Genomic DNA, 27,334 nt, shown 5'->3' on the forward strand with positions numbered 1-27,334 from the left:
AAACTCCTTGTCTCACATGCTTCCTTCCCATCACCAGCTTGCCCTTTGTCCCCCAGTTTCAGCCTTGCCACTGACACTGCTCTCAAGCAGGTCACCACCACTGTCATTGCCAAATCCACGGACCCTCTTAGTCATCTCTTACCAAGCCCCTCAAAAGCGTTTGCTGCCAATGACCTAATTGTTCTCGAAACACTTATACCACCAATTCCTCATTCATTCATTCAATCTCGTGTATATTTACTGAGCATCCACTGTGTACCAGGCACTGAGCCAGGGACTGAGCATACTAGAGTAAGCATGATGGACACAGTCCTTCTTGTTCTAAATGGAGTTTGCATTCAGATAGAGGAAGATAGGCAATTAACAAGTACACACATATAAATGAGCTGTGTTAGTCTGGGTTCTCCAGAGAAATAGAACCTATAGGATACTCAATAGATCCTATAGGATACTCTCTCTCTCTCTCCTCTCTCTCTTTCTTACACACACACACACACACATACACACACACAGACACACACACACAGTTGTCCCATAGGGGATTGATTTCTGGACCCCCCATGTATATAAAAATCTGCAGATGCTTAAGTGCCTTATATAAAATGGTGTAGTATTTGCATATAACCTCCCATATCCTCCCATATCCTTTAAATCATCTCTAGATTACTGACAATACCTAACACAATGTAAACACTATGTAGTAATTGTACTGCGTTGTTTTAAAATTTTTATTATTTTTAATATTATTTATTATTATTATTTAATATTTTCAATGCATGGTTGGTTGACTCTGCAGATGTGGAAAGCTACTGTGTTTATGTGTGTTGTGTGTGTGTGTGTGTGTGTGTATACATATGCTTTATTATAAGGAATTGGCTCACATGGTTATGAAGACTGAGATCTGCAGTTGGCAAGCTGGAGACCCAGGAAAGCTGATAATGTAAGTTTCAGTCTGAGTTCCCATCAGAAAACAGGAGAGAAGACCAATACCCCCGGTTGAAGACAGTCAGAGAGAGTACCTTCTCCCTTACTCAGATTTTTGTTCTATTTAGGCCCTTAATGGATTGGATGACCCCCACCCCCATTAGTGAGGGCAGTCTACTGATTCAAATGTTAATGTCACCCAGAACCTCCCTCACAGACACACCCAGAATAATGTTTAACCAAATATCTGGGCATCCTGTGCCCTGTAAAGTTGGCAACTGATATTAACCATCACAAATCCCCCCCTTGTCAACTCTGCACTATATACATCTTCTTAAAACACACTTAACTGCCAGATGAAGACAATAACAAACTTACAATTTTGCCTAATATGACATGACTATCCTGCATTAACCCCTCACCCAGAGGAGGAGACAAAATCTTGGAATGATGTTTACTCTTCTTGATATCCTGCAACTTAAATACTATGTGTAAAAATAACAATACTTAAATACCATAACATAAAGTTATTATATCTTATGCTATATGAAAAAGGAATAAGAAAGAAAACAAATACATATTACTTAATTTATATTTATATATTTATATTTACATATATTTATATACACACATATGAATAGATATATCCTTATATACACATGCAAACACTCGTAACAAAATAAAGAGGGGTACTCATAACAATGACAGTCTTTATTTCTGTAACTGGCTATGTGGTCACAGCTGGTATTTATAACTAACTCTTTCACTACCCATTCTGTATTCCCTTTGTCTTCAGCAAGCATCACAGCTAATCATGGTTCTTTACCACGTGGGGTGACCTAAACTTAAAGTGCCTGAGCCATTAATAGTCCTGCCTGGATTGAGTTGTTCTGGTTTTTCATTGATCTTAATCATAGGCCATGATAATACTAAGAGATAACCTAAGGGATCTTCTTTATTCCAGACATAATCTTCCTTACCTCCATTGTGCAGTAGCAGTCCCATTTCCGTTTGGTAGTGAGAATCAATCACCCTGGCTAGCATAGTTACTCTTTTCTTTGCCTGTTGATTCAGAGGTATGAGGAGTACAAAGTGCCCGGGTAGCAGTCTCAACTTTCAGCACAGTAGGATCATTGTTGTGACACCTGGAACTAAGACCTCTGGGCTAGCATAGCATAAGCTAGCATAGCATATGCTAGCCTCTGGACTAGCATAGCGTATGCTAGCATAGCATTAACTTTCAGCTCAGTAGGATCACTGTTGTGACACCTGGTGGGAGCATTCCTCCCTTTGGAACTAAGACCTCTGGGCTAGCGTAGCTTAAGGTCATAGAACAGGAAGGAAACATTTTGCTAGTTGGTCACTAGAGGTAATAGTAAATGGAGCTACTCCTATTTCCATCCCTTGATTTCTAGACTTGTGAATCCTGGCTATGGGAGAAAGAGCGCTATATATGGATGCTGATTCAGAGCATATACAGCCTTCTGGAGAACCTTGTCCCAGCCCTGCAAGGTATTTGCCACCTAGCTGGCATTGTAATTGAGTCTTGAAAAGGCCATTTCATTGTTCTACCAAGCCAACTGCTTCAGGATGGAGGGTTCACATGGTAGTACCAGTGAATCCCATGAGCATGAGCCCACTGCCACACTTCTTTGGCTCTAAAGTGAGTTTATTGGTCAGAAGCAGCACAGTGTGGAATACCATGACAGTGGATCAGGCATTATGTAAGTCCAAGGATAGTAGTTTTGGCAGAAGCATTGCATACAGGGAAAGCAAATGCATATCCAAAATAAGTGTCTGTTTCAGTAAGAACAAAACACTTCCCTTTCTACAATGGAAGCAGTCCAGTGTTATCTAACTGCCACCAGGGTAGTTGGCTTATCACGCCAGGGAAGGGTACCATTTGGGGAACCCCACTTCTGGTACCAAAATCTGTTTTGGTCTCTTTGGGCTGCCATCAGAAAATACTCATAGACTGGGTGGCTTAAACAATAGAAATTTATTTTCCAACTGTCCTGAAGGCTAAAATGCAAGATCAGGGTGCCAGAATGGCCTGATTCTGGTGAGAGGTTTCATCCTGGCTTGCAGATGGCTGCATTATCACTGCATCTTCACATTGCAGAGAGAGTCGGCAAGAGAGGCAGAGAAAGGGGTCTCTTCTTATAAGGGCACTAATCTCATGATGGAAGTCCCATCCTTATGACCTCATCTGATCCTAATTACCTCCCAAAGATCCCACATCCAAATACCAATACATTGAGGTTCAGGACTTCAACATATAAACTTTGGGAGGACACAAACACTCAGTCCATTACCTAAGCCATCCAGGTAGTGGTAATTGTTATGAGAAAAATAAAGCAGAGCAACTGGCAGAGTATGACAAGGCGCAATCAATGGAACCTTTTTGGGAAGTGATACCTCAATTGTTTTCACATGTCAGTCCCTTAAAGCTTGCCACTGTCTTCAGGGTTTCATGTCTTCTTTTGTGGCACCTCACTCTATACACTTGGATTGGATCTTAGGGGTGAGCAATTCCCTGTTTTACAGTGTGTCACTAAAAGTGATTCAAAAGATGGCATCTGGGGTTGGGGGGCAAAACCCAGTTCCAAATTCCAGCTGACAATTATCCTAAGGGTCCAGGCAGAAAAGCAGAATTCAGGGATAAGGCAGCAGTTCAGAATCCAGGGTCATCTACCGTAATATGAACGGTGCTCCTGAAAGATGTGCAACATAGTGGCCCTGAAAAATCCTAGAAGCTGGAGCAGAGTTACAGGTTTACAACAGACACTGGGAAGTAAGGCCTGAGAAAGTCCCTGAACCACCTGCAAAAACTCTTCAGTGACCAAACTCTCTTACTGCCCCTGTGTCTCCTCCCTCTCTTGTCTACAGATGAGGCCCACAGGTAAAGCCTCTTTACTATTAACTGCAAATATCGATGGTTTGGATGTAATTCAGGTTGACCCTCCACTGTTCACAACCTGTGACTTGGGCTTGGGTAATCACGTTTCACACTTCACAGCTGTGGGCTCAGCATACCCTGCAGTCCCAGCCTAAGCAAAAACCCCGGAGCCCGTCTTACTGAAAAGGGTCTCTCCACATTTCCTTCTGGAGAAGGAACCATGGTTCTGGAGACCATGGTTCTGGAAGCTCCTGTTTCTCCTGGTTCCCTGGAGTATGGGAAACAGTGGGCATGGTGTCCTGGTGCCTGACCCTCCCCTCCAAGTGGGCCAACAAGCATTTCTGTCCAGTTCACAAAGACAGGGCCTGATATTCTCCCACTCCATGGGCAGCACCTTCTGGTGGCGGCTGTGCAACAGCTGATAATAATGATGATGTTTAGTATTAACCTGTGCACAGGTGCTGCCTGTAGCACACTGTAAAGTGCTGTCTTTAAATGGAGACCTAATCTTTCAAACCAGGTGCAGTGCTCAAAACCAGCTCTGGCGGCCAACAGGAAGGGCATTGTGGTACAGAGCAGGTAAAGAGAAGACCCCCATTCTTTCTGTCCATCTTCTCCATCCTCTTGCAGGCATGTTCAGCATCTTTCGCCTTCTTAGAATTCTCAGAGGCTCCACCTGCCCCCTCCCCAGGTTGGCCCCAGCAGCTGTCCAAGGGAGTAGGTGGGCACAAAGCCGTCAGGATGGAGAGTCTGCTGACCATTCACTGATATTTTTGTAATTGTTGTTTGTGTCTCTCTGGCACACAAGGAACAAATCCTAGCCTGGCACCATCTGAGGGCCTGGGTAAATCTCAGCTGTTCCATCAAACCTCCTGGGGTGGTCCAAACTTTAAGAGCTGCCTTGACAGAGAGCAGTTTCCATTCCTAAATGGGTGATGTCACTAAGCCTGATTTAGGGGAGGTAGATACGGAAGGCAGCACCTGTGCACGGGTTAATAACAAACATCATCATTATTATCAGCTGCTGCACAGCCACCGCCAGAAGGCACTGGCCATGAAGTGGGAGGCAGGCTTCTGGAACACGACGACCTCTCTTCCTCAAAGCTTCCTTCCCCATTTCCATCCTTGCCAACCTCCTGACACATGGTGCTGGATACTTCAGTCTCTGTCATGGAAGACCAAGCTGGCTCACGGGTTTTCAGGCTTCTGTGGAAGTAAATGAAGTCTGCATCTGCTAGAAGGCTGAGCAGCCTCCAGAAAAATCCCCTCTCTTGGGGAGACTGGTAATTAAGCAGTCATGGCAAACAAGTGGAGGAGGAACATCTGGTTGTATCCATTTGTTCTCCTGTCATTAGTTGGGGAACAATTTTATAAATTACACGTAAAGTTGGGTTTTGTCTTTCCTCTGCTTGTGCCGTCCTCTTTGAGATGACCTCCGTATCCTACCACAGCCCGCCATGCCCTTTGGATGATTGGCTAACAATTTATCTTTTTAGATCAGCTCAGGCTGGTGCATCAAATTCCCTGGATGTGTCCTTATCACTGCACTTACTATATTGCATTATAATTGTGTCTTCAGTAATTACCTCCTATGGTGTATCTGGTGCTGTTCTCAATGCTGGGGTTAGATAAGTGAACTAAATGGATAGAAATCCCTACCCTCGTGGAATTCACACCCTGGTGGGAAAAGGTAGACTTAATAAATAAGAAGATAACATTAGGAGATATACCCAATGCTAAATGGCGAGTTAATGGGTGCAGCACACCAGCATGGCACATGTATACATATGTAACTAACCTGCACATTGTGCACATGTACCCTAAAACTTAAAGTATAATAATAATAAAAATAAATAAATAAATAAGGAGTGACCAAATATATAGGAAGTCAGATTATGATAAGTGTTAGGAGAAAATGCAGGACAAGGGGAATCAGGAAACGTGACAGGAGGGGAGGAGGGTTGCAATTTTAAGTAGAATAGTCATCAAAGCCTCAGTGTAAAGGGTATGTGAACAAAGACCTGCAGAAGATGAAGGAACAAGGCATACACATCTGGGGGAAGAGATGAGGTAGCTGGAGGAAACTGAGAGAAGAGCAGGTGCAAAGGCCCTGAGGCAGAACTTGCCAGGTGTGTTTTAGGAACAGCAAGCGGCCGTTATGGTTAGAGTGAGTGAGCGGGGGGAGGTAGTTGGTGATAAGGAGGGTGGTGATGGAGTGGGAGCGTGTGGTGGCAGCAGAGGATTCCCTAGGGCCTTTAGACCATTATGAAGACTTTGGCTTTTATCCCAAATCGAGTGGGATGCCTTTGGAAGGGTTTCAAGCAGAGAAGTGACATGATCTGACTTAAAATGATCACAGAAGCTGCTGTGTTAAGGAGGATCTGTAGGTGGACTAGGGGGAAAGTAGGAAGACTGGTTAGGAGGTTACTGCAGTAATTGAGGCAAGAGATGGAGGTGTCCTGTTCTAGGATGGTAGTAATGAAGGTGATGAGAACTGGCTGGATTTCTAGATAAATTAATGTAAATGCCTCCATTTGAGGGTAAATCCCTCGAGAGTGAGTCCACATCTTAGGAAGTTTTATCCTGAGAATCAAGCATAGTACATAGCGTTTAATAGGGCATAAATTAATATTTGTTGAATGAATGATTGATGAGAAAAATTTGTAATTGTTACCAGTGGGAATAAGCCAGCCTTAATCTCTTTTGTGAACCTATCAGATCATAGAGACAAATCATGGGTAACATCTATTTAGTTTCTCAACTGATGTCATAAATAAAGCTATTCATGCATGTACTGAACTAAGAAGTGTGGGGTCTGCTGGATCCAACTGTCTTTGTCTATTATTCAGGACTTTCCAAAGCTTTTCATACAGTAATGCAAAGGTTCCCAAAGTTTCTTAGGTGCCATTAGTGTCTCAGTAATGTTTCCACGGTGCTCCATGGGTAAAAGAAATACCTATTAGCTCCACTTATTGAGTAGTTAGGTCCAAATAACTGAGTAAGTATTTATACCCCAACAACTCTGTATCTGTTTGAAAAGATAGTATAAATTGAAAGAAAAACATTTGTATTTCATCCTTAAATAATTGTTAAATAACAATTGATTGCTAATGGTATGTGTTTCCTTGTTGGTCATTGCAAAGATTCTCAAACCTTGGACTCAGATTGGACACTACCACCTGCATATCCTGTTCCACACTGATTCACACATGGTGCCTAATTCCCATCACACCAACAACCAAAGCTTTGCAAAGATATGATGTCATCTAACGGAAGTTAGCTTTACACTGAAATTGTGAACCACCTTGAGCTAATAGTTTGTGTGTCCAGCAGATATTAAGTGCCACTATTTCCTTTGAAAGCTTAAAATAGTCCTTGGTTACCCTTGTAAACTCACTGCAATGCCCTGGGGCACCTTGGTGCACCGTTTGGGAACCATGGTGCATTTCCCAAAATTACTTATTTTTTTCAGGCAAACCTACTAACATCACACTGGATAGTATTCTGTGCAACATGATTTGGGAACTGTTGGGGTAGAGCACATCAAGAGGGCTCTCTGCTGCAGAAGGAGAAGCTGCAGTCCAATGGAAAACACCCCTGGGTTTTGACGGAGCGAGTGTGCTTAGAGGATTTGCATTCTGAACATAGTGCTTCTCCCCTATTTTTAGACCTCAGCAGGTGGGTCTGCTGTGACTCCAGATCTTGCTTCTAAAGAGAGTCCACATCCTAGAAAGTATACTGTATGTGGAGATTTGGAGGTCTAGCTTTGCTCCCATTCAGTCACACTTAAGACAGGTATCCCAGCCTCCAAAAATAAATGCACATGTGCAGCTGAAAGCAGAGGTTTGCAGAGCCAGTAGATGTTTTCTGGAGAGGCAGGGACATTCTAGACAAGATCCTTTGGACGTAAGTTGGGTTTTTTCAGCAGATATCTAGCTAATGCAAGATTGCCATCTTAAATGAGAGTTTATTACAAGGATCTCCAGATCTTGAGACAGCACAAGAATAATCTCTTTAGACTTCCTCTCATTCTGGGTTTCAGGGTGTTGAAGACAGAGTGTCAGTGGTCTCATAGCTAATGTAGCTATAGCCTCAGCTCCATGATCTACCTTCTCTGGGCATATCCTTTCCCAGAGAGAGTTCCACAGAACCCCAGCCCACAAGAGCTTTAAGAATAAAGGGGTCTATGATGTATATATAGAAAGGCACAAAAAGCCTAGATTTTCCACGTTCCCCAGTTTTAGAAGCTCTTGATGAAATGCAAAGGGGAATTACCAGTGAAAACCTGTGTTTGTAGTGGTGTGTGTGTGTGTGTGTGTGTGTGTGTGTGTGGTGTGTGATTATGACTAATGTCCATCAATTACCTGCAAATTACTAGATGATGCCTGTAATGATAGTTCTGTTTTTAGCTTAATGGTTTATGTATCTAACTAGTGGCTGCTGTCTGGAGTAGGGCTGCTGGCAAATCAAAATACTATTTGCCAAGCCTGTCAGTGTGACAAATGTTGCTTACATTTACTCTTTTATTCCCAAGGTCAATTGGTATGTCTTTTTTCATATCACTGTTTGATGTGCTAACAGCCTTAAATGAGAACCATTCAATAAAGGCCCAATTTGCTATATTACTATTTATTCCTGGGTAATTCTATATTAGTTGGGCTCTTTAAGATTGCAAAGAAGAGACATGCGTAGATCACCCTCAGAAGTGGAGGCTTATCACATGGTTCTCCAGATCTTGGGGTAGCACAGAACCACATCTCAGACCTTTGGTCACTCTGGGTTTCGGAACTTTCAAGACAGGGAGTGTCAGCAGCCTCATGGCTGACATAGCAACAGCCTCATGATTGTTGTAGCAACAGCCTCAGCTCCATAACCTGCATTCTCTGGGCCTATTGTTTCTCAGAGAGGGTTCCACAGAACCCCAGCCCACAGGATGCTTTAAGAAAAAAAGGGGCTATAACATAATAGGTTTGGGATCTGTTACATAATCTATTCCAGCCTTGAAGGTTTACGTTGACTTAGCTTCTTAAGTCCTCCTACGCATTTTATTTATTTGTTTTCTGAAAAATCCTTGCTTTGTTTAACCCAGCATTTCCCAATTCTGTTTAACCAGTGAACACTCTAGAAACATGCTTTGAAAAATAACCTAGTTTTGGTACTTTCCAGAAAAATCTGGTTGTATTAATTTGTCACTCTGTTTTGGGGGGTCTGCATCACCACCCCCATGATTTATTAGGACTCATAGGATTCAGGATATATTTGTACCCATGGCTATGATTTATTATAGTGAAAGGATACAGAGCAAAGTCAGCAAGGGGAAAAGGTGCATCCCGGGGTGATGGCTGGGAGAAGCCAGGCACAAGCTTCCAAGAGTTCTCTTCTGGCAAAGTCACACAGGTCGTGCTTCAAACCCCCGGCAACTAATTGTGACAACACATATGAAATATTGCCAATGAGGAAAGCTCAGCAGAGACTCATTGCCCAGGGTTTTCCCACAGAGATGATTACCTAGACCCCTCTTCCTGACACATACCAAAATTCTAGGCTCCTAGGTGGAAAGCAGGTGTTCAGCATAAACCATAATGTTTGTACAAATTGTTTAGACCTCTCTTGAAAGTACTGGAAATGGAGGGAACCCTCCTGAAATCCCAGTTCCCAGATGCCAGACAGGGATTATACTTGTAAGCTGGCCTTTCAAAGGATAGCAGTCAGGCCTTTTCTGTCTGCTTTCTCATAGTAAAACTTTCATTTATTCACTCTATATTGCATCTAATATGTGCTGTGCACTAGTGATATAGTGAAAAGTTTATAGATATTCTTTGTCTCCAAGAGACCATCAAGAAGGAAAGACAGATATATAAAAATTCAATAGGAAAATTGATTCATGATCATTGGGATGAATGTTACAAAGTATAGAAGTACTCTGTTCTCTGAGGACATTTATCAAGGATCCCTAAACTCTTTCCCAGAGGAACTGATGCTGAAAGTGAGCCCTGAAAAGCTAATGCAGGGTTGGGGGGAAGGTAAGGTGGAGGCGGCCTGGGTGGCTAAGGGAGACGTCTGGGCACAGAGTCCTAGGGACATCATCTGCAAAGGCCCTGAGATGGGAAGAGATGTATGTGGCACCTTCAAGGACCGTATAAGAAGCCAGCTCACGCCTGTAATCCCAGCAGTTAGGGAGTCTGGGGCAGGCGGATCACGAGGTCAGGAGATCGAGACCATCCTGGCTAACACCGTGAAACCCCGTCTCTACTAAAAATACGAAAAAATTAGCTGGGCGTGGTGGCGGGTGCCTGTAATCCCAGCACTTTGGGAGGCCAAGGTGAGTGGATCACGAGGTCAGGAGATCGAGACCATCCTGACTAACATGGTGAAACTCCGTCTCTACTGAAAATACAAAAAATATTAGCCAGGTGTGGTGGCAGGCACCTGTAATCCCAGCTACTCGGGAGGCTGAGGCAGGAGAATGGTGTCAACCCTGGAGGCAGAGCTTGCAGTGAGCCGAGATCAAGCCACTGCACTCCAGCCTGGGCCACAGAGTGAGACTCCTTCTCAAAAAAAAAAAAAAAAAAAAAAAAGCCAGTGTGGGTGGAGGGGGAAAGACCAAAGGGGAGAGAGCCATGAGCTGAGGTAGAAAGAAAGGCAGGCCAGGTCTTACAAGGCAAAGCCTCGGGCCACGTCACCCAGAGAGCCATCCGTCTCTGTCATTCCTGATCATTATGTCCTTCTAGCTGATCCATAGCTCTTATTTCACTTGAGGCCTAGGGAACCAGGTCCAGCAACACTCACTCAGGGACGACTCAGGGCTCTGCCTCCATACTCAGAAAGTTATGAAAAGTGGGGGTTTATCACATGGTTCTCCAGATCTTGGGGCAGCACAGAGACAATCTTAAAGAGCCCAACTAATATAGAATTATCCAGGAATAAATGGTAATATAGCAAATTGGGCTTTTATTGAATGGTTCTCATTTAAGTCTGTTAGCACATCAAACAGTGATATGAAAAAAGACATGCCAATTTGACCTCGGGAATAAAAGAATAAGTGTAAGCAACACTTGTCACACTGACAGGCTTGGCAGATAGTGTTTTGATTTGCCAGCCGCCCTACTCCAGACAGTTCCAGAAAGTTCCATGTGCCTGGAAGACATTTGGACAAAGCCTAATTCTTCCATCTTTCCCTGTCTTCTATGTTTTTCTATCAAGCTGGAAACAAGACTTACATTTACTCCAGTAATGGGGTCAACCCAATGTGCTAATAGACTCCATAATTCCAGGTTGGAGTTTGTTGAGATCAGAGTTTCATTACGGTCTTTCTCATTGGTTCTCTGACTGGCAAAAGCAAAGCCATGTCTCTGATGAGCTTGGCCCAAGATTCAACCTGGTATGTTCCTCCTCCTCTCTGAGGAGCAGCATCTGAGACCTGTTGCCACTCAGTAAATATTTGAGGGATTAAAATGGGATTGAACTTGAGAGGTGGCACACTCATACCTTTGGCAGATGTGAATGCCAGCGTTCTTCTGTGCGTGGAGCCCAAGTGTGTCTCTCTGGAGCCTCTGTCCTGTGGTCCTGCTTCCTTGCCAAGCATTTCATGAGGACATTGGTGTGTCAAGCATGGCCCTAGGGATGTGGAGACAGTTCTTATCCTTCACCTTGCAAACTCTGTTGGACCCCAAACCATACGTGCCCACTTTCTTCAACTGTTCCTCACCCCACAGGATGAGGGGTCTTTTAGGGTCTCCTTGCTGCAAGCCTGGCACGTCAAAGCCAAGAGACCCCAGCCTGAGGAAGTGAGTAGTTGGTCAACTTGAGAGCCTTGAAGTTCTCAAATATGGGCACAAACTCCTGGAGTAAGAAAATGAGCTTTTATTTCCATGGGTAGGAATTTGCAGACGCTTCACTTGGGTAGAAGAAATGTCATATTCCTGCATTAAAAACAATTTGACTTTGAGTCCCATGCATAAAGGGGAAGAATATCACTTCAGCCACTGTTGGGAGTCTCCCAAGCAAGGTCTTACATAGACCTGGCATTCCAGGAAGACCCTCAGGTCTCAGTCCACACTGGGCATTGTTGATGTGCTCAAGGCCTCAGTGACACCTAAAGGCAGGAAGCTCAGTTGTATCCGAGCCAAATTCTGGTGGGGGAGTTCAAGTCCTTCTGCTTAGAATGGGAGTCCTTTTGTGTACAGTCCAGCACTTTCTTCTGTCCCCTCTTCCTTATTTAAATAAATAAATACATAAATGGCCCATTTATTTATTTTTGAGACAGGGTCTCATTCTGTTACCCAGGCTGGAATGCAGTGACATGATCATAGCTCACTGCAGTCTCAAACTCCTGGGCACAAGCAATCCTTCTGCCTCAGACTCCTGAGTAGCTGGGACTACAGGCATGCACCACCATGCACAACTATTCTTGAAAGTTTTTGGGTAAACAGGATCTCACTATATTGACCAGGGTGGTCTCGAACTCCTGGCCTCAAGCGATCCTCCTGCCTCGGCCTCTCAAAATGTTGGGATTACAGGCACAAGCTACTGCACACAGCCTAATACCCTCTTTAAAATAAAAGCTCCCACCCTTTTATTTTTCCTGGAATGATTAGGAAGAAGTGGAGGTGTTCAAAGCAGTCTGCTTTTTCCTTATATCTCACCTCATTTCATGGGTATGAAGGGGATTTGCCATGTCACTAAGTGTTACTTAGCCCAAGTCTGGATGTCTCTCCCTCCTGTTGTCCATACTGCCAGCATCAGAGTCACCTAAGACTCTGTGTGGCTGCTCCTCGAAACACCAAATAGTCTGCCATTCATTCATTTATCCATTCATTTAGAAATACACGTGCAAGGTGAGTAACACAAACTCAGCCATGGCTCTTGTGGTGCTTTCATCTAGTCAGGGAGACCTTAATGAAAACTACTTACCCCAATAAACATCTAATTAGGAATTATGGTTAGTGCTAGTAAAGAAAAGAAAAGGGTTGTCAGTCAGGATAGGTCAAGTTACACTCTGTGTACTAATCATGGTTTTTTTAATTGTCTGTATTTTCTGATACTTTGACATCTTGGGGCTTTGTTGACCTAAAATAGCAAACAGCTCTCCCAGAAGTATGCCTTTCATATACAAACTGATGATCCCAATTGGGTAGAGCACAACCAAGTCTTTTATTATTTTTTTTAATTTAATTTTTTTTTTTTTGAGTCAGGATCTCACTTTTTTGCCTAGGCTGGAGCACAGTGGTATGATCGTGGGTCACTGCAGCTTCGAACTCCTAGGCTCAAGTGATCCTCCCACTTCAGCCTCCTGAATAGCTGGGACCACTTAACCCCCCTGAGTAGCTGGGACCACAAGTTTAGCTGAGTAACCACCACACTCAGACAAATTTTTAAAAACATTTTTATAGAGATGGGATTTCACCATGTTGCTCAGGCTGGTCTTGAACTCCTGAGCTCAAGTGATCCTCCCACCTTGGCCTCCCAAAGTGCTGGGATTACAGGTGTGAGCCACCATGCCTGGCCTCTACCTCTTTTATTGAGATCTCATTGTTTATCTACTATCCCCCTGCCCTAATTACCCAGGGCCAGACGTCAGACAGCTAAGGGTGGTCCACATACCCTGATGCCCTCTGAAATTATTCAAACTAGGCAATCCTAAACCTGTTCAGCTGCTTACCTGATCTTGCCCATTCCTTCTTGGGAAAATCACAATAAAGGCTCTTGCCCACATTTTCCCAGGCTCCTTCTGCCTTGTCACTGATGCTGGGGCTTCTCATATGCTTGTGGCCCTGCATGGCATAGTATGCCCCTTCCTCTAGGAAACTGTGTTATCTTTTCAGTGGCATTGTCTTCTGATCTGTTGGCCTCACCATACCTGAGTGGTAATAGCAAAACCTACAATTGAAAACAAGGTGGTAGCAAACAACCCTCAAGTTGAAATGGCTTAACTCACCAAAAGTTTATTTCTTGCTCATGCTGCAGATTCAAAAGAGGTTTGCAGGGGCTCTCTGCTTAAGGGAGTTGCTCAGAGACTGTGGCTGACAGAAGCCAAGGATCACTGACCTTGGATAAGGGGAAGGGAATTCAGCAAAAGGTACACAGGCTGTTCAAGCCTCCCTCCTGGCAACAGCGAACTTCACTGCTACCCAAATCTTCCTGGCCAAGCTGGTGTCATGGCCAGCCCTGACCCCCACAGGGATGGGAGGTGCTGTTCCACTCTGTGTCTACAAGGAAAGCTGGAAATGCAAGGTGAACCGTACCAGTGACTTCACTGGGACCTCTGAGCATGCAGAATAGGCTGGTCTGGGATGTCAGGAATGCACCTTTCTAGAAGTAATGTTGAGACACTCGTGATAAGATTTGAATGATGAGAAAGAGTTAATTAGACAAATTGCAAGGGTTAGAAAGTGTTCTAAATAGGAGATAGTGTGTGCAAAGACCCTGAAGATGGGGCATGGCAAATTGAAGGAACTGAAACCAGAGGTGTACGAAGGAAGGGAGCGGGAGAAAAGCGGGAGTATTTAATCACTGACATTATTTAGAACATGGATGCATGGTGATAAGAAGTGAACTTTTAAAGTCCATTTTATTGATTTCAAATTCCCAACAGGAAATTCATGCCCTTATTGCCTACACTTTGGGCTGACCACTTCCTTTGCCCTTGGGATGGCCTTGACCAAAGAAGACTGGGGGGCTGGAGCCAGGCAGGAGACAGAGCAGAGAATCTGTCAGGGCCAAGCCATGCAGGATTTGTGAACATCGTTAGGGATTCTGGCTTTAATCCTGAGAACAGTGGGAGGCTGTGGATAGATTCTGAGCTGAGAAATGAGGAGTAGATGGTGTCCTGGCCATCCCATTTTCAAGACTCTGGGTTACTTTTGGCAGGAAGGCAAAAACAAAGAAAAGACACTGGAGAAAATGGGAAGACAATAAGGCTGATGTAAAGCAGAAGATGAGTATTGTTTTACATGTTTGGCTATGCCACCTGTTTGCAAAATGCTGTTCTCTGTGCATTTTAGAGTCTGCAAGGAGGATAACTAATAGCAACAGGGGACTCTCAACCTGCCTTGCCATCATTTTACTGCATTTCTCTACTAAGTCTGGATTTCACTATTGAAGGATACCTCACTCATTTCAATATGGTATTTAATCTTGTCTGATAAAAGATGGGAAAATCTGAAAGTTTTATTTGCTCATTCCATCATGCAACACCATAGCTCCTCCTAACTGCAGGGTCATCAGTGTGTCTAAAGTCGATCTCAAAGATGAGTGGGTGGGGGAGCGATGATTCAGGTATCCAGCTGCGGAGATTCAATTTCCCATCCCCTGCCTCAGCCTTAGCTAGCGCCTTTGAGGAATCCTCCCTGCTAGAATTTATCTACCATCCCTGGGAAAGAGCAGAGCAGTGGTAAATATCTGATTAGAGAAAATGCCTAGCAAGCTGCAATTCCATATATTGTAGGTGATAAAACTGTAATTGTTTGTTGAGAGTGTACATTAGCTATTCACAGCTTGCGTCAATATAGTACCGAGAAACTAGGGTCTAGGAATCTTTAATGGCAGTGCAAAAATATCCTGGAACTAAGTTAGGGAATAAAATCAACAATTTCTGCTTAGTGAGAGGAATGCCATTCTCAGAGAGGACTTCATAGGAGAAGCCCTGGTGAGGTTTCAGCTTCCTCCATGAGGCTTTATGTAGTTGAAGGGAAGGATGGTCCCTAGGCTGAGTGTCTGGGAAGGGCACCCAAGGGCATAATTCTGGTAGACATGGGTGAGAGACAAGTTGCAGCTGCTGTGAATTGGGCCCACCTGGAGATAGAGACAACCAGAGCTTGCTAGGATGGGGCCTGGGGAACCAGATATAGGTCTGGCCTTGCTGGGGACAATTTACTATTTTAATCCATAGGGTACAATGGGATGATGTCAGTCTGTCACTGAAGATACGAATATTTCAGGGGAGGGAAAGAGCAACTGGTGCATGGGCAAGTCAACAGGAAGCCAAGGAATAGGCTAACGGGGGCCCTATGGCCTGAGTTCTGGTACTGGTAGTCAGCAAGGCTGCAGTCAATGCCGCCGGTGGGGGCGGGGGGGGAGGGCGTGCAATACAGGCTGGAGTGGATAGGAGGCGGCTGGAGTGAGGGGCCTGGAAAAGACAAAGCTCAAAGCCCAATCCAGGGAGACTGAGTGTAAGTCTGATCTAATGGAGGACTGGAGTACTGTCCAATAGCAATATAACATGAGCCATAGATATAATTTTTAAAAACTTATTAAATTAAATTTAATTTTTTATTGGTAAAGGGTGTTTTATTGGGGAAATTCACAGACAGAAGCATGGTCTTGGGTAGCCACAAGGCAGGTAGATCTCTGCAATGTCACTCCCCAGACCCAGGGTGTATGTACCATAGGGAAAGGGTGTATATGTCCAGCAAGACAATGAAAAGCAGCCTCTAGACCAGGCAAGGGTACTGTATGTGTCATAGCCTGTAACTTGTATGATAAACATCAAGATTGACATATTCTTATGCTAGGAACAGTAAATAAAATAGGAATCAGGAGGCATTCTCAAGACTGGAGCTAACCAGAAGTCAATATGGTAGATTTGTATTCATGAAACTTTTTATTTTGAAATAATAATAGATTCACAGGAGAGGTTCCATGTACCCTTCTCCCAGTTTCCTCCAATAGTTACATCTTATGTAACTACAGCACACTCTCAAAACCAGGAAACTGCCATTGGTGCAATGTGTATGTATACTTCTATGTCATTTTATCACATGCAGATTCCCATAACCATCACTGTAATCAAGACACAGAATGATTCCATCACCCAAAGATCTCCTCATACTACTTCTTTATGGTCATATCCATTTCCCTTCCTCTTACGATTCCTAATCTCTAGCAAGCACTAATCTGTTTTCCATCTCTTTAATTTTATCATCTCTAGAATGTTATATAAATTGAATCACATGGCATGTGATCTTTTGAGATTAGCTTTTTTTCCCTACTTGGCTTAATGACCTTGAGGTCCACCCAAGTTGCTACATGTATTCATAGTCCATTCCTTTTTATTGCTGAGTAGTATTCTATGGTATGGATGTACTCCAGTTTGTTTAGTCATTCACCTATTATTGTAGGACATTTTGGTTGTTTCCAGTTTGGGCTATTAGGAATAAAGCTGCTATGAACAATTATGCATAGGTTTTTGGGCATAATGGATATAAGTTTCCACTTCTCTGGAGTAAATTGCTGAGTTGTATAGTTATGTGGTTTTTTTTTTTTCTTAAAGAAACTGCCAAACTATTTACCAGAGTGGCTGCATGTTTTTGCATTTCTACCAGCATTGTATAAGGAATCCAGTTTTCCTGTATCATCACCAGCATTGGGTATCGTGACTATAGTGTTTTATTTTAGCTGTTTCAGTGGGTATGTAGTAATATTTCTTCATGGTCTTAATTTGTATTTCCTTAAAGGCTAGTGATGTTGGACATCTTTTCATGTGCTTATTTGCCATGCATATGTCTTATTTGGTGAAATGTCTCTTCCATGTCTTTTGCTGAGTTTCTAACTGAGTTGTTGAATCCTTGCCTTTTTCTCAATCTTAAGGGAAAGGCATTCAGTCTTTCACCTTGAAGTGTGATGTCAGCTACTGTTTTTTTTTGTAGATGTTCTTTATCAAGTTCAGAAACTTACCCTCTATTTGTAGGTTTCTGAATTTTTTTTTCGTTTAATTACAAACAGGTGTTGAAATGTGTCAAATACTTTTTCTGCATCAGTTGATGTGTTCGTGTGATTTTTCTACCTTTAGCCTGTTAATATGGTAGATTATACTGATTGATTTTTCAAATGTTGAACCAGCCTTGCATCTTTAGACACAACCCCACTTGGTTATGGTGTATAAATATTTTTATATATTGCTGAATTCCCCTTGCCAATATTTTGTTAAGGTTTTTGTGTTTGTATTCATGTGAAATATTGATCTTCATTTTTCTTTATTTGTATTGTCTTTGGCTTGGTACCAGGGTAATACTGGCCTCATAATATGAGTTTGGAAATGTTTGTTCTTCTTTTCTGGAAGAAATTAGAGTAGAATTGGTGTTAATTCTTCTTTATATGTTTGGTAGAATTCTCTAGTGAAATCATCTAGGCCTAGATATTTCTTTTTTGGGAGTTTTAAAATTACTAATTCAATTTCCTTAATAGTTATAGGGCTATTCAAGTGATCTGTTTCATATTGGGAAACTTACGGTAGTTTGTGCTTTTCAAGTTTGTGCCCATTTCATTTAATGTGTCAAATGCGTGTGTATAATTTGTAGTATTTCCTTATTATCCTGTTGTTAAGTGCAGGTTCTGTTTTCCTTAGCCCTTGCCAACTCTAGATAGGTGAAAAATGAGTCTTGGGGTTTCAGTGTTCACATTTTTATATTAATTAGGTGGATCATTAATTTGTATTGTATCTTTTGCTCTTTTTTTCCTAGCTGTTTACCGTTTTCTTACTGATTTGTAAGAACTTTTTCTAGGTTATAAATACGAATCCTCCTACTGTCACATATTCATAACCTTTCAGTTTGCACTTTTCTCATTATCTTTTACAGTTTTTTGTCACACATACATGCTTTTAATTTTCATGTAGTTGTTAATCAATATTTTCCTTTAAGGCCTCTGGGGTTTCATGTTGTATCCATTAGCACTCAATTTCAAGAGATAGAAAACCAAGTCAAGCTAGTTTGAGAAGAAAAGAAAGTAAAGAAAGAACGTTAGCTTATGTAACTGGGTATTGAAGAGATAAATCTCGCTACGTGGATTAAGGATCTGAAAAATACATCATCAGGGTTCTGTTTCTCTTCTCTTGCCACTGCTCAGCTTTTATTTATATCTATCTGGCGATATCATTTTCTCTAAAGCAGATAGTCTCTGTGTGATGATAAAAAGGCTGCTGGGAGTCTCAAGCTTATATTGTAGTGTTTAAGGTCCAAAAATAAAAGGCTTTCACAATCTGTATATTATATCCCATAGAAGGACTCAGAATGACTCTGCTTGGGTGGTACGGTCTCTTCCCTCTTCCCCATACCCTGAATCAGTCCATAAAAATGAGGGATAGTATGTCGTGATTGATCATTTACCCAGCTCTGTGGCTAGTGGGCAGGTGGAGTACCTATCAGAACTCCATGCCATGGACAGCTCCCATGGAAGACCGACAGGGCAAGTAGGTGCAAAGAGTCCTCTGCATGTCTTGCTTAGAAGGCCTTTCCCCAGCATAAGATGATTAAACAAAGTTTGTTTCCTTATAATATGTATGATTTCATTATTTTATGTATACATTTTTGATGAGAGAGAGTGTATGAATATGGGGTGAGGTAGGGATCTTTTGCTGGATGTGTTTATATTTGAAGAGAAGATGCCCTTGAAACTTATTTGGTTGCCTGCTGCATAATTTGATCATTTTTTCTTTGCTTTTTCTTGAGTCTATTCTGAGTTAACATGAATCCCACAAGGTTAGGATGGTGGAAAGGGCAAGGGCTTCATCTAGCTTAAGGGTTTTCACAATGTCTGTTAACAAATATCTGATTTAACTCATCTGAGCCCAATACTCATGCCCTTCAGTGGATATCCTGGGCATCAAGATATTGTATAGCAGTGGGAGGTATACAACGGCATCCAGGAGAACCATGGATATTTCAAATTACCTAAAAATGGGGACAAAGTTGAACCTTGAAATTCCTCCTAGATTCCTACCTGGGTGTGGTAAGGCAGGCTGAGGCTTAGAGGGGGTTAAGGACAAAGGTGTGTAGGAGACTGGCCACCTCACTATGACCTGTGTGCACAATCAGGTCCCTGTGAGGGTCACCATACATGGACGCCCAGCAGTGGACAAGGTCTTTCCTAAATGTATTCCCAAGTGTTCAGTGGTATCTTTTTCCCTTAGAGGAATCTTTAAAAATGATTATCTTGTGCTAAAAGCATATTATTTCAGGTTCAACAATTCCTTTAGCTTCACACCTGTTTCCTTTTATTCAGTTAAATTCCAGAAAGAAAATTTAAACGTTTTGATTTTAATAGCATGCACAGTTTGATCCCATTTGTATGAAATTATTTCATTGAATATGATTCCATCTATTGATCCCACCATCTCTTTGCATGTCAACTGTCAGGAATAATTATTTCTAGATTGTGTTGGTTTTTTATTTTTTGCTTTCTTTAAAAACTAATAGGCACTTATTTCTATAAAAGCAGTAGACATTCCTTTGAAAGGATAAAGTCTATGATAAGAAGCATCCTCATTCTTCTACTTAGAGTTGGCTCTATTTCCCTTACTATGTGAATAAATATTGTCTACTGGCAATTGTTAGTTGTAAACTCATGGGGAATTATACCCAGAACCTCACAGGACCTCAGCCAGAAAGAGAGGAGACAGGCAAAGAAATCAGAAAAGGAGAAAAGAGGAAACACAAAGGAAGCAGGCAAGCCTCCAGGTTGGGGATTAGACCATGGCTTTGGGGGAGTCACTTCCTCATGTTTCTGGGGCAGAAGCCTGTTGGTTTTCATCACCTCTGCTGAGAATCACTTTGTCTTTGAACACCCTCTATATGCCTAGATCAGCACTGTGTATCCAGCAGGCACTCAATAAATGCTTCATGGAGGTGTACTTTCCCAAGGGGGTCATTCTCCCTAATCCACTTCTTTGTCTTTCAGGCTCACAGGCTTTCAGCTGCCAGCCACCATTGTTAGTGCAGCCACCGCCCTCTCTCTGCGTCTCATCAGCGACTATGCAGTCAGTGCCCAAGGCTTTCACGCCACCTATGAAGGTAAGTACCTCCCTCATCGGCCACAGGAGCCAGAGATGTGATGTCCTAATAGCCACAAGCAGGACTGCATTGCTCACAGATGCAGGGAAGTGTTCTTCAGACCCAGAGCTTGCGCCTGTCCTAACAAGGCTGGTTACTAACCAGTAACTCAGTTACTTAAATTGTCCCTCTTGGTTCCCAGGAAACTGAGAATTGAAATAAAAGCTTATGTGCAGTAGTTTATCCTAAGGGCCTGGTAACATCTACTTCTCTGTCCCCTTTAACTGGGTTTTGTTGTGTTTTTATTTTTTTAATTCTGTTTTATATTGGGCTTCATTGTATAAGGTACCTCAGGTTGTTTTTGAAAATAAAAGACACATAAATCCTAAGTAAAAGAAATAAAATAAGCAGCTGAAAACACCAGACAGTGACCGCCAAGAGTCAGTTTTATATCATTCAGAGAAGAACAATCGATTTTTCCTTAATAGCCTGGATTAGGGGCTTTTGGTTTGCGCTATGCAAATAATTTGTACTTCTCTCAATCTGTTTAAATATGGTGTTAGAATTCAAATTAACACTAATATCTTCAGATTATACACTATTATTATTATTAACTTTATTATGTTCAGAAGGTGGTACTTCTAGATCTCTGTCATTTCCCTGGGAAATTTACATCTCATTAATAGATAATTATGCCACTCTTGGCTAAGACCTGCACTGTTATTTTGTGTTAAGATCATTAATAGGCATATTTTAAGACTGTTAATGATAATTAATAACAGTAATGACATAATACCCTAGTAAAGCATGCCAGATATCCAAAAGCTTTTTTTTTTTTTTTTTTTTTTTTTTTTGCCTTTGCCTTTGTTTGAGAACTTAAAGAGTAAGTGATGCTTTCTTGAATGAAGCTCTAGCAATACAGAAACAGATACTCCCTGTCTTGGCCAGTGGTGTAATGCATAAAGAGGACAAGTTCTGCCTCCTTAGCAAAAAACCACCCCTGGTGGCAGGGGGTATAGGGGAGATGGTTTGATGCTTTAACCTGAGCAACTGGGGGCTCCTGGGAAGGCTTCAATTATTTTTAACTAAAGGTTGCTGAGAAGGTTCCTGAGAAAGTTCCACCTGCCTTTTGCTGAGGGCTTCTGACATAACTCTATTTTACCTTAACTGAGGGCTCCTGACAAAGACTGACCTGTCCTTAAAGTGAGGATTCCTGAAATAGCCTAATTTCTTTTTAAAAAATGATCAGATCTCAGCCGGGTGTGGTGGCTAACACTTGTAATCCCAGCACTTTGGGAGGATGAGGCGAGTGAATCACTTGAGGCCAGGAGTTCAAGACCATCCTGGGCAACATGACAAAATCCCATCTCTACTGAAAATACAAAAATTAGCTGGGCATGGTGTTACACACCTGTAATCCCAGCTACTTGGGAGGCTGAGGCACGAAAACCACTTGAACCTGGAAGACGGCACTGCACTCCAGCCTGGGTGACAGAATGAGACTCTGTCTCAAAAAAAAAAGTTCCTACTAATGTCAAGTCTATGATTTTTGTCATCCTTTTATACCTTCACCCTGGCCCTGAATCCAAAGTAATTCTCTCCAAGTTTGAGCAACAAGCTCCTCACTAAGAGAGGCCTCTTCAGAAGCTTCCTAAAGTCTCTCTGGCCATTAGCTCCTTCCACAATATGTTGGCCTTGGGGACATTGACTGCACTTGGGACCCGGGGCCAGGGAAAGGGAGACAGGGTCAGGGACACTAGAAGAGGTGCCAGCAAAGATGCTGGGAGTGACTGACACATGGGGGAACTGGCCGGGCCCTAGGCTCTCATGGTGCCCTCATTTCTCAGTCCTGGTCAATCTTTGAGGCACTAGCTTCCCTGAGGCTTGAGGAAAAAGGTGTCCCTGACCACACTGCCCTGTTAGGGGCACAAGCAATTCTCATTAAGCAGAGCAGATCTGAGGGCACATTCAGAGTCCCATGAAAACAGACACTGTCACCTGGAAATCATGAGCAGGGTCTGTAGTTGGGCAACAGGAGGTCTGTAAACTCCATGACATTAGTGACAAAAATTCTGAGGGTGGGTGTATCTTTTTCTAGGGAGAATATACAGCAGGCATTAGAAAACTCAGATCCCCCTGGCCAAATCTAGCCAGAAGCTTGTTTTTGTAAATAAAGTTTTATTGGAACACAGCCATGCCCATTCGTTGACATGTGTTTGGTGGCTGTTTTCATGCACTACAACTGCAGAGTTGAGCTATTATGACAGAGACCCTATGCAAAGCCAATGAGATACTTACTTTTTGACCCTTTACAGAAAAAATTTACTTACCCCTGGTCTACAGCTGTATTGTCCAATACAGTAGCCATTAGCCACATATGGCTATTTACATTTAAATTAACTAAAATTGAATAGAATTTAAAATTCAGTTTCTTAGTCACACTAGCCTTGTGTCAAATGTTCAGCAACCACATGTGGCTTGTCTACCGTGTCGAACAGCCCAGATACAGAACATTTCCATCATTGCAGAAAATTCTACTGGACAGAGCTGAGCTGGAGCTTTCATCAGATTCACAAAGAGGTCTGTGATTCAAAAGAGATTGCAAAACATTAGGGATAAATTAGAGGCCAGTGGATCCCTCCTCTCACCTGCCTGGCACAGGTGAGGCAGTCCAGGCATGAGAATGCTCAACATTCCACAGCAAGACTCACAGGGCAGAATGACAGCCTGTTTCACCTCAGCTACATAATGATGTCAGTCATTGGCACTAAGTCATTGGCAGTAAGGAAATAAAGCCTTGTAGGCAAGGCCCCTGCAAAGGCTAGACCAATGCTAACAGATTGCTGTAGCCGAGTGAGTCTCTATGCAGTCACCTGTTGCAGGGTTTCTGCAAACTTTGCAGGCTGGCTGTTTTGTACTGTGTGGTAAAGTGGGTCACAGGTGTCCATGCTAACAAAGGAGTCAGACACCCATAAGCCAAGGCTGTGGCTATCACTGAAGCTCATTAATTTGACTTGGGACTGGGCTATGTGGAAATTCATGCATCTGGACAAATGTGAGTTGCACTCACTTTTGGAACACCCACGGTGGATGGACAAGGATGGAAGGTGGGAGGCATGAGTAGGGGCAGCCACTGCTGTGAGCATACCCACCTGATATATGCCCTGGGATCTCTTTATCGCTGAGCTTATTCAACAGGCAACTGAATCGTGTTGAACCCATACCTGACTCACTGGGTGACCTTGGGCAGATTTTTAAGCTCTCTGAGCCTCATTGTGGGGTGGAGAAGGGGAGATTCACTAGTTAAAAGGAATTTATGAAGATTTGGCTCTCAGGGAAGGAGCTCAGCCCCGTTCCTCCATTGCAGAGTCCCCTTGGACATTTGTGCTGGGTGGCAAGCAGGGAGAATGACAGACAGGCTTCAAAGGAGAGGCCCCCACTTCCAGCCTAGGCTGCCCCCAGTCAGGATGGTTTCCTTATATTCTCTATTCATGATGTTGTTGTATCCGTTTCAAAATGGCATCAGGGCCCCCTGCTCTTGGTAGCTCCCCTTGGCTGACATCCCCAAATGTCTGCTATCAAAGCGAGTTTGATCCTCCTCCACCCTCATCCAGAATGTGAAAAGTGTAGATAAGGAACTGAACTGCTGCTAGGGATTTTGGAGAAAGGTGAAGTCAGGTGATGAGTGTCAGCCCACGGCTGCTGCCGCTGCAAGGAAAAGATCAAAAAGGCCAGTAGTCAAACCCTGAGATGACAGAAGGTGCTTGGTTTGTAATCCCCGGGGGCAAGAGCGTGGGCTGCAGCAGCTGGATGGGAGAGAAGGGGATCAACCTGTATTAAGCACTGACTGTATGCCAGGCACTTTACATACATTATCTCATTTAATCCCCCACCACAACCCTGTGGACAGACATTGCTATCCATCTTACAGAAGTACATGCTGGGCCTCAGGGAAGTTTTGTGTGCAGCTTAGGGCTTGATGGCCAGGAATTTTAACGTGGCTTTTCTGAAAAACTCTTTGAGTAAGGCAGAGGCTAGTGACTCCATTTCACAGGCAGGTAAACTGGAGCTAAGCCAGAGGCAGGGGAGGATGTGGGAACTTCCCAGGCTGGCGTGGGTCATCCATGGAGGCAACAAGAGATGTGTTCCTGAAGATGGCCGAATAGGAACAGCTCCGGTCTACAGCTCCCAGCGCGAGCGACACAGAAGACGGGTGATTTCTGCATTTCCATCTGAGGTACCGTGTTCATCTCACTAGGGAGTGCCAGACAGTGGGCGCAGGTCAGTGGGTGAGTGCACCGTGCGCCAGCCTAAGCAGGGGCGAGGCATTGCCTCACTCGGGAAGCGCAAGGGGTCAGGGAGTTCCCTTTCCAGGGGTGACAGACGGCACCTGGAAAATCGGGCCACTCCCACCCGAATACTGTGCTTTTCCGACGGGCTTAGGAAACGGTGCCCCAGGAGAGTATAGCCCACACCTGGCTCAGAGGGTCCTACGCCCACGGAGTCTCGCTGATTGCTAGCACAGCAGTCTGAGATCAAACAGCAAGTCGGCAGCGAGGCTGGGGGAGGGGCGCCCGCCATTGCCCAGGCTCGCTTAGGTAAACAAAGCAGCCTGGAAGCTTGAACTGGGTGGAGCCCACCACAGCTCAAGGAGGCCTGCCTGCCTCTGTAGGCTCCACCTCTGGGGGCAGGGCACAGACAAACAAAAAGACAGCAGTAACGTCTGCAGACTTAAATGTCCCTGTCTGACAGCTTTGAGGAGAGCAGTGGTTCTCCCAGCACGCAGCTGGAGACTGAGAACGGGCAGACTACCTCCTCAAGTGGGTCCCTGACCCCTGACCCCCGAGCAGCCTAACTGGGAGGCACCCCCCAGCAGGCGCAGACTGACACCTCACACGGCCGGCCAGGTACTCCAACAGACCTGCAGCTGAGGGTCCTGTCTGTTAGAAGGAAAACTAACAGAAAGGACGTCCACACCAAAAACCCATCTGTACATCACCATCATCAAAGATCAAAAGTAGATAAAACCACAAAGATGGGGGAAAAACAGAGCAGAAAAACTGGAAACTCTAAAAAGCAGAGTACCTCTCCTCCTCCAAAGGAACGCAGTTCCTCACCAGCAACGGAACAAAGCTGGAAGGAGAATGACTTTGACGAGCTGAGAGAAGAAGGCTTCAGACGATCAAATTACTCCGAGCTACGGGAGGATATTCAAACCAAAGGCAAAGAAGTTGAAAACTTTGAAAAAAATTTAGAAGAATGTATAACTAGAATAACCAATACAGAGAAGTGCTTAAAGGAGCTGATGGAGCTGAAAACCAAGGCTCGAGAACTACGTGAAGAATGCAGAAGCCTCAGGAGCCGATGCGATCAAATGGAAGAAAGGGTATCAGCCCTGGAAGATGAAATGAATGAAATGAAGCGAGAAGGGAAGTTTAGAGAAAAAAGAATAAAAAGAAACGAGCAAAGCCTCCAAGAAATGTGGGACTATGTGAAAAGACCAAATCTACGTCTGATTGGTGTACCTGAAAGTGACGGGGAGAATGGAAACAAGTTGGAAAACACTCTGCAGGATATTATCCAGGAGAACTTCCCCAATCTAGGAAGGCAGGCCAACATTCAGATTCAGGAAATACAGAGAACGCCACAAAGATACTCCTCGAGAAGAGCAACTCCAAGACACATAATTGTCAGATTCACCAAAGTTGAAATGAAGGAAAAAATGTTAAGGGCAGCCAGAGAGAAAGGTCGGGTTACCATCAAAGGGAAGCCCATCAGACTAACAGCAGATCTCTCGGCAGAAACCCTACAAGCCAGAAGAGAGTGGGGGCCAATATTCAACATTCTTAAAGAAAAGAATTTTCAACCCAGAATTTCATATCCTGCCAAACTAAGCTTCATAAGTGAAGGAGAAATAAAATACTTTACAGACAAGCAAATGCTGAGAGATTTTGTCACCACCAGGCCTGCCCTAAAAGAGCTCCTGAAGGAAGCGCTAAACATGGAAAGGCACAACCGGTATCAGCCACTGCAAAATCATACCGAAATGTAAAGACCATCGAGACTAGGAAGAGACTGCATCAACTAACGAGCAAAATAACCAGCTAACATCATAATGACAGGATCAAATTCACACATAACAATATTAACTTTAAATATAAATGGACTAAATGCTCCAATTAAAAGACACAGACTGGCAAATTGGATAAAGACTCAAGACCCATCAGTGTGCTGTATTCAGGAAACCCATCTCACGTGCAGAGACACACATAGGCTCAGAATAAAAGGATGGAGGAAGATCTACCAAGCAAATGGAAAACAAAAAAAGGCAGGGGTTGCAATCCTAGTCTCTGATAAAGCAGACTTTAAACCAACAAAGATCAAAAGAGACAAAGAAGGCCATTACATAATGGTAAAGGGATTAATTCAACAAGAAGAGCTAACTATCCTAAATATATATGCACCCAATACAGGAGCACCCAGATTCATAAAGCAAGTCCTGAGTGACCTACAAAGAGACTTAGACTCCCACACATTAATAATGGGAGACTTTAACACCCCACTGTCAACATTAGACAGATCAACGAGACAGAAAGTCAACAAGGATACCCAGGAATTGAACTCAGCTCTGCACCAAGCAGACCTAATAGACATCTACAGAACTCTCCACCCCAAATCAACAGAATATACATTTTTTTCAGCACCACACCACACCTATTCCAAAATTGACCATATACTTGGAAGT

At 43.4% G+C, this 27,334-nt stretch overlaps 1 protein-coding gene across 7 annotated transcripts in view; it reads left to right on the forward strand.

Moving 5' to 3' along the window:
• The window catches only part of CSMD2 (CUB and Sushi multiple domains 2), a 664,749-nt gene that overhangs the window by 105,635 nt on the left and 531,780 nt on the right, over positions 1 to 27,334 (forward strand). For all 7 annotated transcript variants that reach the window (XM_054538082.2, XM_054538100.2, XM_054538088.1 and 4 more), the window contains exon 3: positions 20,498 to 20,610. In XM_054538082.2, the coding sequence (XP_054394057.1) occupies positions 20,498 to 20,610 (113 nt within the window). The remainder of the gene's footprint in view (positions 1 to 20,497; positions 20,611 to 27,334) is intronic.

The sequence above is a fragment of the Pongo abelii genome, chromosome 1 (genome assembly GCF_028885655.2).
Source record: "Pongo abelii isolate AG06213 chromosome 1, NHGRI_mPonAbe1-v2.0_pri, whole genome shotgun sequence".
NCBI classification, from domain to species: Eukaryota; Metazoa; Chordata; class Mammalia; order Primates; family Hominidae; genus Pongo; species Pongo abelii.